The sequence below is a fragment of the Choristoneura fumiferana genome, chromosome 7 (assembly GCF_025370935.1).
Source record: "Choristoneura fumiferana chromosome 7, NRCan_CFum_1, whole genome shotgun sequence".
NCBI lineage: Eukaryota > Metazoa > Arthropoda > Insecta > Lepidoptera > Tortricidae > Choristoneura > Choristoneura fumiferana.
The window spans coordinates 18,583,954-18,599,345 of NC_133478.1; the positions used below are offsets into that span (position 1 = coordinate 18,583,954).

At 36.6% G+C, this 15,392-nt stretch overlaps 1 protein-coding gene across 3 annotated transcripts in view; it reads left to right on the forward strand.

Annotated features, from left to right (window-relative positions):
• The window catches only part of Pits (Protein interacting with Ttk69 and Sin3A), a 127,319-nt gene that overhangs the window by 35,238 nt on the left and 76,689 nt on the right, over positions 1–15,392 (forward strand). Inside the window, exons 1-2 of one of the 3 annotated variants that reach the window (XM_074090362.1) lie at positions 4,582–4,892; positions 7,600–10,080. The exons of 1 other annotated variant lie outside the window; for it this stretch is intronic. In XM_074090362.1, coding sequence (XP_073946463.1) covers positions 4,783–4,892; positions 7,600–10,063 — 2,574 coding nt within the window. In that variant the 5' untranslated portion in view covers positions 4,582–4,782 and the 3' untranslated portion in view covers positions 10,064–10,080. Of the gene's footprint in view, positions 1–4,581; positions 4,893–7,599; positions 10,081–15,392 lie in introns of those variants that run through there. One more of the 3 variants, XM_074090360.1, reaches the window with a different exon arrangement.

Sequence of the window (15,392 nt, forward strand, 5' to 3'; positions counted from 1 at the left end):
GGCTAGAATAAACCGCCCATCGAACTGTGACCGGATATGTCATTTCTCGACTAACGAAGACATCAAAAACAAGTTACTTAATTGAAAGCGCAATCTGAAATGCGATTCGTCATCGCACGTTTTGATCACATGTTATCGACACGACGAATGTCATCACGCACCGCATCACGAATGGCCCTGTTAATTGGACATTCGTTTGCTCGGGCATGGAACCGCAAACCTATTTACTATTTGTCATGTAAATGTTGCCAAGAAACTCTGATTTGCGTCAGTTGTTATGCATGCTGTTTAGCGGACCGACGCGAACTAGCCTAACTTCTCTTGTAAATGGTTTTTTTCGTCAATCGTAATGAATATTCAACACGCTTCTGTTATCATGCGCTAGAATATTTTCATACATACTTTCACGAGGGCATGACATCTGTTTAAGTGTAATTTCTTCTAAACTGAACGACGCTCCGCTAACCTCAATTGAATTGTTGTGTGTAGAAAACAGAAATTAGCATGAACCTTCAATCATGGAGCGTACAATGAACTGTTTTACGTATTTTGTTTTCGTACTGCCGCCCGCGTCCTCGATTTTCATTTCCATTGTTTTTCCTAAACGGACATAATTAGTTTACAGGTAGCGGAGGGGCAAGTTGTATCGTAGTTCATTGATATGGACCTCCAAACTACTGAATTAATTGTTGAAGTATATTAGTTGTATTCTTTTATTAATCCATGGCCCGTCCAGAATCCGGCTCTGCTGTACGGCCGACACGCTCCGCACAGCAATGACGTAGCGACGCTACGTTTCGCGACTGGCAACGCGGCCCCCGTAGCGCCTACTGATGAGGCCAGGGTCTGAATGCTGCCTACGTGGTCCTTGGTACGCGCCCGGCGTGCAAATGCCCCGGATGATAGAATAGATGTGCTGTAAGTGCTGTAACGAGGCCTGGCTTGAATACGGGACGTTGTGAAATTTGGAATAGATTAGCCGTGTAGGTAGATGAATTTGAGTCAGCGAAGTTGGTCGGGACTTTTGATTTCAATCAAGGCGTCATTTCTAAGTTTCGTTTTCGTAGTGAATTACATTCTTTTTATATTGGAGATGTTTTTCTACTAGGACCTGCAAACGTTGATAAAGTAAAGATTGATGCCGTGTACCGAGCTTTTTCTTGTAATGTTGAAGGTAGATTTAAACGGTGACTAAGAATTGTGAACTATTAACGCATTCTGCCACCTGCCTTCCACAGGTGCCACCGACGCACATGTGCGCTCATAATGTATGAATAATTATGACAGCGGCACTGGGAGAAGTTCCGAAAACGCATTTGTGCGTCGGTGGCAGTGAATGCGTTAAGAACCAGCCAAAATTGAATTTGATTGGTGAAGTCTCACGCAATTATCTGACTGTTTAATTAACTAAAATTAATTTTATTGTTTAAATCAATACCTAACCAAGTTTGTTTCAATGTAACTGCGACTAAACGTGATCGCTATCTACTGAGTTAGAAAAATTGATACATGATTAAAATTATCGAGTTTAAAGTACTTGTAATTCTCAGTAACGGACCAACATCATTATCTAATCAGCACTACATTCTAAGTTTCACTATGGTGACGCCGCTGTTGCTAAATAAATATCATTTACGATCAGATAAAAGCAAAAAAATCGTTAATCTGATAAACTTTACGCACGGAAAGCAAAATATACTGAAACACGTGATGAATTCACAACGTTTATTTTAAGCGTAATCTAATTCGGAAAACCGTAGTGCGTGAAACATTTTAAACACATACGGAATAAAATATATTGAATCAAATAGGAAATCATTTCTTCGGCTTTACAGTAAGTATAGTATAGAATGCCTGGATGACATTTTTGCACGTGAAATTAGTCATTATTAGACTTGTATTGTCAATTCTCAAGCAATTTTACCGGCTAACTGATTCGTTCATGTTAATATGTTGCAATTGCAGTCATATTTTAAAACGCCAAAATAAAAGATCACAATAGGAAATAACAAGCTTTTATTGTTTATCTTGTGTACACTTGTGATAAGATAATTTTACATTTAAATAGTTTCAGCAGCTTTCCCATTTTAGACGTACCTACTGTGCATAATTACAATGAAATATTTTTTACTAAAATATCTAAATTATTTAAGTCGATCATGCCAAGAAGAATTTGCCACAAGAAATTATTCGTACCTAATAAAATAAAGTATACTTTAGTACTACCTACATACAGTACGGGCATATGTCGCATAGCCAGCCATATAAACAATACTTACCTATATAGCTCACTTAACCCTTAAAATGCACGTAAGTATAACCTTACAAAAACATCCGATTTGTTTGTATATGCATCCCTTTCCGAGCAACAATTAATAACCCACGGCGGGCAGGTGGAATCTCTCACATTGGCCCCATTCCCACGGTCCCAGCAAAAAGTTACCTGGCAATGTCATCCCTGAGGTTACTTCTGACCTTCGAAACACATGACGGCAGATGGCAACAATTGCCAACTGTCAGGGGTTGCGACGGAAGCTCGAAAAAAATGAAAGGGTTAAGGACAGAGATACTTACTTATTATTTTAATGCAGAGCTTTAGTAGCGAAGTCGGAAGGTACCGATTTAATGTTTTGATATTTAATTATGAACGGGATTCTGAATTTAACTAGTGAAGCTAACGTCTGAAGAGGTTGTATAATGTTATACAAGGTGAACATGAAACTACCGTGAGACTCACTCAACACAAGACAAGGTACCTACAAGGTATACTATACAAGGTGTTTTAAGGTGTATAAATTTAACTGATCATCCCAGTGGTATTAAAACGTGTACCATCTTAGGCCTCATCTTCGCCTTCCATCAAGCGAGATTGAGGCCAAACGTAAGCTTATTTAAAAAAAAAAGTGATGGTTGACGAATATTTCATGTGTAAGAATATTTAATTTTGATGTTTAAAGTGTAAGCTGTCAAATGCGTGACAATATTTTAAATCCAAATTCTGATGAATCCTACTTGATTGTTTACTCAACCTAATTCAACCACCTATTGTATTAATTTATTGTTTTAATTTAATTTATGCCTTGATTGTTGACTTTCATGACAAAAGAAGTGAGATCTAAGTGGGTGCCAAGTGCCAAGGTGCTAAGTTCAATGGTCAGTCCTGAAATTGATTTATAACAATATAAAATATTTTATAACAAATTCTTTGTTTTATCCTTTATTTAATTTATTATTTTGCTTTCTTTTTTACTTTGCAATAATTATTTCAAGTACAAATGTTGAAATTTATATTAAGTAATTACTTAAATTATGTTCATCATCATCATCCCAGCCTATATACGTCCCACTGCTGGGCACAGGCCTCCTCTCAGAACAAGAGGGCTAATTAAGTAATTACTTAAATTATGTAACAACACTTAAAAAATGTTTGAGTACTTAATAATAATATTCATTTTAAAACAACTTGCTTGTGGCTTACTTATATTTATTTCTAAGTAGCTAATGTAATGTCAAAGTAGCTAAGCTACCAATACCCTTGGGAAGGGAATTGCGCTAAATAATCCATTAAACCTAACTTTTTCTTTACATAAGCATAGTAAAATAAAATAGGAGAAGTAAGTTCACTACCAACAAAAGTACATACATCGCTCGGCTTAAGAGCGTTTATACCTGCTGAGCTGGCAACGTTGCATTTTTGTTAGTTTTTCTCGATTATTCCATAAAAAACCGTTTTCGTTTTTAAATAATATAAAAGTCTATCACGAATAATTATTGGAGTAGACACATTAACTTATACATTAAGAACAGTTCTATCAGACCACATATATTCAATTTTTTTCAAATTTATAATTTGAAGACGCGTGAACGAATCTTTAAGATCTTTTTTTAAGGAAACAGGTATCCTAACCCTGCCGTCGCTTTATGTTTTTGAAATAATCATGTATGTAAGGAAGAACATATGTGATTTTCCCACTAACGTCGATAAGCCAAAAGCTACTAGAAACACAGGGAAGCTTAAAGTTCCATCTTACAGACTGGCTAAAACCAAAAAGTCGTTTCTGGGAAATTGCATACGTTTTTATAATAAAATTCCAAAAAATATTATAAATGAAACAGATACAAAATTCAGATCTATTGTCAAGAAGACATTAATATCTAAGGCGTATTATAAAGTTAATGATTATATCATGGACAGGGATATTTGGAAATAATTCCGATCCGCATTAGCGATCCCTTCAAATAGCGAACCTACTGTGTTAAAAATAAAGTTGTGTTAAATAAGTACTTGTGATGTATACATATCATTTAATAATATTGTAAATCTGTTTAAAAAATATATTTCGTTGAGTTTCTTGCCGGATTCGTCTCAACAGAGGTTTGTCCGAACCGGTGGTAGTTTTTTTTTTGACATTCATAAGTGCTTGTTATAGCCTAAATTGAATACTTAGATATTTTGACTTTGACTTTGAAAAACTAACAAGAATGCAACGTTGCCAGCTCAGAGGTATAACGCTCTTATATGTGTGCGCGCCGCGCCGGTTGGCGCCGGTCGGTATACTATACGCACCCGCCGCACGCACACACTGATAATTAAGGAGGATTAAGTTTCTGTAGTCAAGGCTACGCTGCCGTCGGTGCCGTACGTTTTGATCTTCGCGATCACTTTTTACGTTTACGTAGTATTTCTTTGTATTCGGTATAGTTGTAAATTAGTAGTATATAAGTGTAGTGTAATAGTTTCGTACAAGGACACATTAAAAAATAATAAATACTTACCTAATAATGGCAATGGGAACAACTGGACCGCGAAGGTATTGTTCTGTTTTCGGCTGCCTCAACAATTCAGCGAATCCAGATTTGTCGTTCTTTGGGATACCAACACAAGGCGAACGGTAAGAAATATTCTTTGATTTACTTATGAATAATGTTGACTGTATTCTTTATTTACTTAAAAGTAAGTACACCTATATTTTATTACGTAGCCACTTACGTCTAGTACCTAATAAATAATGTTCTTAAAAAGCGTGGAAGGTATTCATCGGCCCGTGGAGGTTTAAGCGCTTATTACCTACGCTATCAAATTTTTAGAAACACTAATTTGGAAATATAGGACGATCTCTCTACTTCTCTTAGATTGTTTACGATTTAGGATAGTGTAATCGCGGCACTGCAATTCAGATCAGAACAATACCCAACCGGCCAACACCCAACCAACCACCCAGTCGGCGCCAGCGCTTTGAACGAGGTGGACGTCAGACCTACGCGCGGCGTGTCCTACAAGATTGGCGTCTGTTTCGTTCAGCAGCATTGTCCATCGAGCAAAGCAATAACAATAATATATTATTGAAATGTACCGAGAAATGCCTTATCTATACAACTGAAGTAATATTAAAAATATGTATATAAAGTACGATACTTAGGCACTTGTCCCACCGCAGACGATGAGCGAGAAGCGAGTTCTTGAGCGAGAAAATAGTCGATAGCCAATCGTTTCCTCGCTGGCGGTGAGACAACTGCCTTACTAACGCAAGTCTGAAAACATGAAAGAAAAAAAATTACAACCTAAGAAGAACCATTGATCAAAACGTGCAACCCAATAAGTACGATACTTTTTCAAGACTGCTTCGTCTGTAGTACCTACAGATTTTATACTATTTAGGATTCAATATAGTGTGGTGTTATCAATAGCAACCAATTTAGGTTCTTAGTTGTTCCTAGTTAGATAGAGTTTCTAAAAATTAGATAATGTAATAAGCGCTTTATAATAGACTAGCCACCCGCCCTGGCTTCGCACGGGAGAAATAAAAATAAAAACGGCTAAGTGCGAGTCGGACTCCCGCACGAAGGGTTCCGTACCTATAGGTACAACATTAGACATTGGCAAAAACGGCAAAAAAAACACGTTTGCTGTATGGGAGTGCCCCTTAAATATTTATTTTAATTTAATTATTTATTTTTAAAGTGAATGAATATACTTAAATAAATATTCTGTGAATATTTTAAGCAACCACCTGTTGCCGTTATTAATATCGAGCAAAAAACGGCCAAAAAAAATCTCGTTTGTTGCATGGGAGCCCCCCTTAAATATTTATTTTATTCTGTTTTTAGTATTTGTATTGTTATAGCGGCAACTGTCTAGCTATCACGGTTCATGAGATACAGCCTAATGGCAGACAGACAGACGGACAGTGGTGTCTTAGTAATAGGGTCCCGTTTTTGGGCACAGAACTCTAAAAAGGTCTCTAATCAAGGTCACTTCACACACATTTTTCAGCTCTATTTCCCAAAAGCTACCTCCGACCCGCGCGAACCCGGGGCGCGTCAACTTAAGAGTAAATGCATTTTTTGGTTAGATTGATATTCTTAAATTCGTAATATCTTTCTCTAAACTAAATCGTTACTTAACGAGACTATAGATTAACTTTGCGCTTAAGTTTCATGCAAGATATATTGAATAAGTGTTAAGTAGAGAAGGAGCCGAAAAAGTGAAAACCGCGCGAGCCGCAGGCAGCGGCAGTCCGTGGCAGGGCAGTTAGGCTAGGAGCTTATCTTTGTGATCAGATTTTTAATGTTTCATTTTATTTATTTAAAATAACGAATTTTAATAAATGGTATATGATATGATATGCTTTTGGAAGACCAAGCGAGCTTTAAGTATTAAGTTTTTAGAACTACCGCTATTTGAGCTTCAGTTTTAAATCGTACTTTTCAGAGTTCCGTAGTCAACAAAGGACCTTTATAGTTCCGCGATGTTCATCCATCCGTTCTCTCTCAGTTTAACTCGCCCCGTTGAAACTTGTTCCTTAAAATTTACAAAAAATGCAAAATAATTTATTTACTTACCACGTTTTATTTGATTATATTTCTATGGGTGCGTCGCACGAGATATAACTACAAAATATCTAATTTAATATAAATAACGTTCATAAGATATAATGAACGTTAGCTATAACAACAATAAACATTTTTTAACGTTTAACGCTTAAATTATACAACGTTATTTTTACTTATATAAGTAACTTCAATTTGTATAAGATTTATATGGACTAATTTCTTTTAACATAACATACATTAGGTATATCACTCATAATATATAATAATATGCGTAAATGTTAAATTATGTGGCGGCGAGCGAGCAAGACGAAACTGTGCATAAGCAACTTGGATAGGTTAGGTTCAGAAGGCTAAGGCGCGCAGGATAATAGAGCGGAAAAAATTAATGGCTTGCTTGATTGTTTGCTTTTATCAAAGTTTTTATTGAATTATAAGTTTTAATTCTTAGGTGTTATGAACATTATACGCTTTGATCGTTATATCAATTGATATTATAGATAAACAACGTTATACCTTACAAAATTAAATATTTTAAAATTATACTTTTCGTTCATTATATCCGGTGAACGTTATACTAAACGAGTTTATATAAAGTGAGCGTATATATTATGAATATTATATAATAAGTTGTTATGTCTCGTTTCTCGTATTACTTGCCATATCTTGATAGGTAGATAGGTAGTTGTGTAATAGTATTATGATGATTGCATAGTGGGGTAAACAATGATTTACTACTTCCAATTAAAAAAGATTTGTTTCTTTCAGACGCTTACAATGGCTGAATTTAATTGGACGCGGGGACCTGATAAGCAGAGATACACGTAATGTTGTGTGTCAAATACATTTCAAGGATGAAGACATTAATAAAAACAATTCATTTCGCAAATCATTACAGAAAAATGCATTGCCATGCTTTCATTTGCCTAGCCTATTGAATGAAGACAAGCTGACACAAACTGATATAGCAACATTTAATAGCTCAAGTCAAACTGACATGAGTAATGTGTTGAATATTGTACCTGAAATTGTTTTGAAGAAGGAGAGTACTACGACTGCGACTCAAACAGAGATAAGCGTTAAGTCAGCAAACGAAACTCAAACACCTATTTCGCTATCTGCAGATACTCCACGTAAGAGAAAACTGAAATCTGAACTGAAAGAATGTAAGAAGCGGCTGAAAGTACTGAACGCTGGACAGACTACTGTCGCAACAAGCTCGCAAAAAAATACGTTTGAGAAGTTATGCAATCGCTTTTTATCAAAAAACTTAACAGAACTTGTCAAAGCACAAATGAGGCTAAAATCATCTCGCAAAGGGAACAGATATACTCTTGCATACAAAATGTTTTGCTTAAACTTATATTATGCTAGTCCGCAAGCCTACCATTTACTAGCTAAATCAATTTGTCTGCCAAGTAGGCCTACGTTAAATAGGATGTACATTCCAATTTCTACTGAAGTTAATGACGATCTAATGGCAGCACTTAAATTAAGAGTCAACAATATGTCTGAAAAAGAAAAGCAATGTACTTTAGTAGCGGATGCAATGAGTCTTAAAACCAATTTGTTTTATGATATTAAGCATGACAAAATTATTGGGTTTGACGAAGTAGATGGCGTACAATCACCGTCACCTGCGAAGCATGCTTTGGTGATTCTAGTTCAAGGAATTTATGAAAAATGGTCTCAGCCAATAGGATTTGCTTTGTTGTCAGAATGTAAAAGCGACAATAATATATCCAAATGGGTAGATAAAATCATAGATAAACTCTTTGAAATTGGGTTAAAAATTAGAGCTTTTGTATCAGACCTCGGATCAGATTTATTGAATGCAGCTCATAAACGAGGAATTTCTATTGACAAAACCCACTTTACTGTCAATGACCACAAAATTTACTATATTTTTGACGCACCGCACTTGATAAAGCTGATTCGTAACAACTTGATGTCATACGACTTCCATTTCCATAATGGTGCTGTGGCAAAATTTGAGCATATTGCTAAATTTTACGAGTTTGATCAAAAAAAGACTTTCAAACAAGCATATAAGCTAACCAATAGTCATATAAATCCTAACGGCTGTGAAAAAATGAAAGTTCGTTATGCAACGCAACTTTTAAGTAGATCTGTGGCATCTGGTCTATCAACCTGCATAGATTTTGAAGTAATTGACGAATCGGCTAGACATACGGTAGAATTTGTAATTATGATGAATGACTTATTTGATGCACTGAATTCTTCAACTATGAGCCATTGTTATTCACACAAAAATGCTTTTTGCGGGTATGACCAACAAATCGATTTTTTCAACAAAATGTTGACTTTTTTTCAAGAATTAAAAATTATGAATTCAAAAAAAGCAAGTGACGTTACTAAGACAGCAAAATTTATTCAAGGCTTTCAGATAACCATTAAATCAATTTTACATCTGTATGAAGACCTTAATCAAGAAGGATATCGCTATCTGATGACAAGACGTCTTAATAAGGACGTTATAGATTTTTTTTTCGGTAAAATCAGATCAAGAAGTGGCATGGCCACAGAACCAACCAGCAGGCAGTTTATATCGGCATTTAGAAAACTATACTTTGCAAATATGATGCAGGCTCCTAAAGAAGGTAATTGTACCGTAGATTTAACGAAATATTTTGTCAGCTTAAGAGAATTTGAAAGTATTTACAATAACGGTAGGGAAATTGGAAACCAGCCAGCGACCGTTAATGACGACGCTGAAAATAATTTACAACAAATTACTCGTTCTGACTACATTGAGTTTGACATTCCCGAAAAAAACGCATTTCTTTATATTTGCGGGGCTTTATTAAGAAAATGTGTTGACTATCACAAAGATTGCGACGTTCTTAAATCTTACGTTGATCGGGGAACTTGCAATTTAGGGGATGAATATAGGTACATTTTTAACAGAAATTATTCGACCGAGCGAACTTTATTAGTCATGCCATCTAATGAATTTGTCAGTAACATTGAGAAGATGGAGCAGGTATTTCGTAAAGCATTTGACAAAGATCACATAAATTGTAAAATTGGTTCTTCGATTTTTAACCAAATGAAAGAAACAGAATTCGTACTGCCTTGTCCATGCTTTCCTAAAATATATTTGCAAAAACTGTTTATAAGAATGAGGATTTATTTTGCCTTAATGATGAATAACAAGGCCTTCCGAACCTCTCGTAATCGACGAAAGTATTTTTCTGTATCTAATTTGTAAGATGTTTTGATTTTAAATAAACGGGTCGTATATACAAAAGTATTTATTTTATTCACACTATTTCACACTTGTCTACAGCATCCGGTTATCGATCATGGTTAATATTCATTTTGGTTGAAAAAATAATACGGGGCTCCTGGTCTATTCTTAAGGCACTAGCATCTTGCCATTCGTTTGTAATGTTTTATATAGTTACATACTTGTGTACGTGTTTTACATACTTCTCCTACTTTACATTACATAAGCCACTCTGAGCGAGCTAACAAAAGTTTTTTCGTTTAGAGTCCCAGAAGATCGAAATCGGAGCGTTTTTGACATAAGGCCTTAAGAGAAGTATATAATATACATATGTTTATTTAGCCCCAGAAGAATAAAGTCCAAGTATTTTTGACTTGAGGTCTTGAGGTAAGTGTATAAGTTTATGCTCTGGTCACCCGACCCCGAAAAGAACTCCCGTACAATGAACTGCATCCTGTACGTATCCTGGAAGCTCGAAGCGTTTGTATTGTCTTTGCTTAGAAGCGAACAAAAGATAATTCGCCGTCAGCTTTCGTTGTTGACGCTCTTCAATAGTTCCACTGAAAGTAGCTTATTGCTTCAGCGAAATTGCTCCGGTTTCGATCAGTATAAATGGGAGCTACTAACTGATTTAAGGCTGTGTTCCCTCCAAAGATGTGCGAGGATGTGTTGCTCAGCGGAGCGAGGCGAGGGAAATGATCGTTTCTATTGGTTAATGAAAAACACATTCCTCGCGACGCCTCTGGTGGAAACGGTGCTTCAGAACTAAGTAAAATCATGTATCAACATTGCGTGATAATTTATTCGTCTCTCTCTCTCTCTCCCTCTTAAGTTGCTGCACTCTTGACAGAGTGGTCGTACCTAGTTGTCGGATGAGGATCAGTACTGAACCTTCATGACGACTTGCTTGGGAAATTTGCGACGAATGTGTTTTTCATGAACCAATAGAAACGATTTATTTACCTAGCCGTCGGCTCAGCTCTTTCCATCAGAGATGTGTTGTGCGAGGATGGGTAAATCAAGCGTTTATATTGGTTCATATAAACACATTCCTGGCAACACATCCTCGCACATCTTTGGTGGAAACGCAGCCTAAGACGGTTAAAAATGTAATAGGTCCCAGCAGGAGTTGAGTTTCTTGCCGGATTCTTCTCAACAGAGGTTTTTCCGAACCGGTGGTATGTTATGTATTAAATATATTGACCCGGATTACTCACTTCTTAAATCGAGTTTAGCCAAACTGAACATGTCGAGCTAAACTCGATTTAAGACGTGAGTTATCCGGGTTAATATATTTAAAATGAGTGAGTCTCACGGTAGTTTCATGTTCAAAAAAGTGCCTGTTATAGCCTAAATTGAATAAAGATATTTTGACTTTGACTTTGACAGGGCTACTACCTACGAAATTCGAAGTTCGTATCGTACCGTCCCTCTCGCTCTCGTATTAAATAGTATGTGTCAGAGGGACCGCACGACACGAACTTCGAGTTTCTTAGTAGCCCTGCAGATGCGTCATATCATATACAATGAACGGGTTTTTCCCGGCGTTTTCGCTCGATCGCGAATCCGCCGCGCAGTCTGTTGGTTTTCGAATTAACTAACAGTCACGGGACAGGTAACGGACAGGTACACATAAATAAAACTATTTCGCTTTCAACATTCTCGAGTTGTTTATTTCAACTCATGATAAGCAAAAGTTTTTATCTTTATCTTATTTAATCATAGTAACCAATAGCGGTTACTATGTGAAACTAAAATTTTACTCTTATATTTCCAGGGACATTAAGACACATACATATATGTTTTGTGATAAAAAAAAACTCATCTCGTAACCGTAACCTTAGAGCCGATAAAACTATACTATGTATGCCTATTCTAAACCTAAGTACTAGATATATCAATAGAACATTGACACGACACGCTAAAGCGCAGAAATACTTGTTTTGATTCGATTGTTCACATAAAACTTATTAGTATATAAATACATCGTTATTAAATTACGACTTTACTTGAAAAAGTCAAAGGTGACGCTGATTTTGGGTGTTGTGTTTTATAACCGGTTCATTGGAGACATTGAACTATTCAGTAAACGTTTACTCGCTGCCAAGTGCCACTTCGGCTCTGGTAAAACAAGTTGTAAAGACCAGAGATCAAATTTTAATAACTAATTAATTGTCTTTGTACATGACTGACTTGTTTGTTTTTGGCGTTTGTGTTTATTTTTTTGTACAAAAAAGAATTAACATACCTGTATTAATTCTTTACTGTACAAAAAATAATGTGTAGCTATGTATAGAGTCCGCCTTGTTAATTTTGAACATTGTTGTGCAAAATTTATTGCTGTTTAGAAAAAATATAACTGCCTGTATTAATAAACGCCATTTGTCATATTTTACTAAGTATACAATATTTACAATTACGTATGTTTCGAAAAAGTAACACACTGAAGGGTCGTAAAGCATTGCAATTGCAACTGACGTCTGTCCAAGTCCAAGGCAAAAATTGATACATAATAATAAGTAATAAATGCATTTTATCAAACCTCTCCAAGTTGCTATTTACCTAACCTTCCAATAACCACTGACTGACGCAAGCATCCTTGTCAGTTGTCATTAGTTTATATTGCATCTTCGTGCATCTCTTTATCTGTGACGCGTGCTGTGATGTAACCGTTGACGTATTTAACAGCAAAATGAGCCTTAATTGCATCTGTGTAAGGTGTACTTGTGTTGTAACCTGTCGCCGTGTCAACGAGGTGCGCGTGAGTGGGTCCAGCGTGATAGCATCACTAAGACAGGTTCAGATTTGTACAGTTTTTAGCTTCACTGTATTCCTTTATTTTCTTGTAGCTGGTAAAGCAGACTTTGAAGAGGGGTCACGGTGAAGAAACAAGCGGCAGTCCCTGAAGTCTTGCTTGATTGCTCCCTGACCTATTGCTGTCACAAAGCACATTGAAGTTATAAATGCCCACCCTAAAATCTTGACAGCTATTGGTTGTAGTTTCCAATTTAAAAAAGCTTACAATACGACCGTTCCTTATGAAAGCGTTTGAAAGAAATTTATGTTCAGCAATTTGTTCTCGGGTTCAATTTCAATACCTATAAACGAAGAAGACGTTATGTTTATTCGTGTCTCGTTTAAGGAAATGATTGTCACACCCTGTCAGGCTACAACTGCTGTTAAGGTTTCAAATTAAAAGCGTAAAAGAAAGTAACTCAAAAATATCGCAACTGAAGAAGCAGCTTTACTAAGCGACCTAATACATCAAGGTAGACAAGTGCAGTGAATTCTTTAGCGTATTTAACAAATATTTAGGTGCGCATGAGTGACTGATGGAAGCCCATGGAAGAGGCTTATGTCCAGCAGTTGACTGCTGTAGGCATGATGATGAGTGACTGATGACTTTACGGCCTCTTGTTTTGAAGGTTAACTTAACACTCTATAATAAATGATTATCCTTTGTAGATGACGCCAATAGATGTGTTATTTGTTTTTCAAGTCACAGATTCTGGCTTTAGGGCCAGTTTGATGGTTTCTAGTAACTAACTGCCGTAAGCTTCGTATGTAGACTTCAGATGATGATTTTCTCCACGACGTATCTGTCGACTCGATGGCGAACCCTTCCACAAACTAACTTGGTATGTTTCGTTCATGTGAGCGAATATGGCTCGCGAACCAGGACTTTGCGCTAAATGGACGGTCACAAGGCGCACAGAATAGCTGTCCCGAAGAGTTATAAGTGGCGCTTGGCGTCAAGATCTTAAGGACGAGCTAAAGAAGAATAGACTTTAAAGAAGTTGGATTACATATGACTATTTCTCAAAAAGTTGTCCATTTTTAAAATCCTGACTATTTCACCACAAAAAATAAGTAATATTGTTTGTAAATATATACAAAAACTTGTGGTAAAAGTGATAAAAAGTCAGATAATCTTTGTTGTTGGATCCAATAGAAAGTTTTGATGTATTTAGTTACAAAATTACGATTTTTTCCTCACAAGATTTCGTGACGTTTTCCTGACGTCAAGAAATTTTGGATGTTTTATGTAGTTTATGTTTTATGATCTCGTCCTTAGGGTTAATAATTTCTTGACAAAACTGATTTCTTGTCAATTTCATAACGGGACAACTTTTTGAGAAATACATAAAGCAATGTATACTAAATCTGTAACAGACTTAACAACCTCTGATGATAATGATGATGATGTCCGTAACTTCGGCAATTGTTCCTATCGAAGTTAAATATGATGTAAATGCTTACTCAGAAATGAATGCTGAATAGTTGGAAGCTATTGGCTAACGTTAGCGTCACGTCAGTCAAGCTGAAGCACATGAGGCGACAACCACGTGACACGGTTTCGCGCAAACAAGGATGTTAGCTCAGGTGCGGTTTACGTAACGTTGTGTACAGCGCGCCCTGCCGGCAGAGCGATGCATACAGTAGGCTGATTTTTTTGCAACATGCGAAAATAAAATTGAGTGGAATGGTGCTAAAATATTTAACGATTTCAGTATTAAACTTTTTTTATGAAACAATTTTCATCGAAAATACAAACTGACATCTTTTAAAACCATTAGGGGTTTGCTAAGACGATTTTTCGACTCAGTGATTTGTTTGCGAAATATTCAACTTTAAAGTGCAAATTTTCATTAAAATCGAGCGTCCCCCCTCCCCCTCTAAAATCTAAACCGGTGGGTGGAAAAATTTGAAAAAAAACAGGATGGTAGTAAGTAAGTATATCAAACGTTCAATGAAAACTATAACGGCTAAGTTTACTTGAGAATTATTAGTAGTTTAAGAGTAAATAGCAGCCTTAGGTATAATACTTGGTAGATTCCGTATAAAGTACGAAATCCTTGGAAGAAATATTACTTAATTTTTTCGTAATGGCTACGGAACCCTACTTTGGGCGTGTCCGACATGCTCTTGGCCGGTTTTTTATTTTTACTGGTTGACTTACGCACCTACGCTGTTAGCAGCTATTTTTCTGGTAGGACCGAGTGGAGGGAGAAGGGTATAAATACTATTTACTATGTCTAGAGGTTCTCCTGTAATCATCAGGCCTACGCGTCTGTTCCAGACGAATTTTGGCGTGGCGCCTGTGCACAACGTCTTTGGTGACTGACCAGACCGATGCGAGAGCGACATGTTCGCCCACAGGCCAGACAAGAGAAGTCTGCGGATGTTGGTGCAGAACGGCCTTGGTGTCGTTTCTGTCTCTTGTCAGCAAGTGCCTTGAGCCAGGCCTCATCGCAATGCTTGCGACCCTCCAATGCACGTCCGCGCCAATCTGTGCGTTTCTCCGCCAACT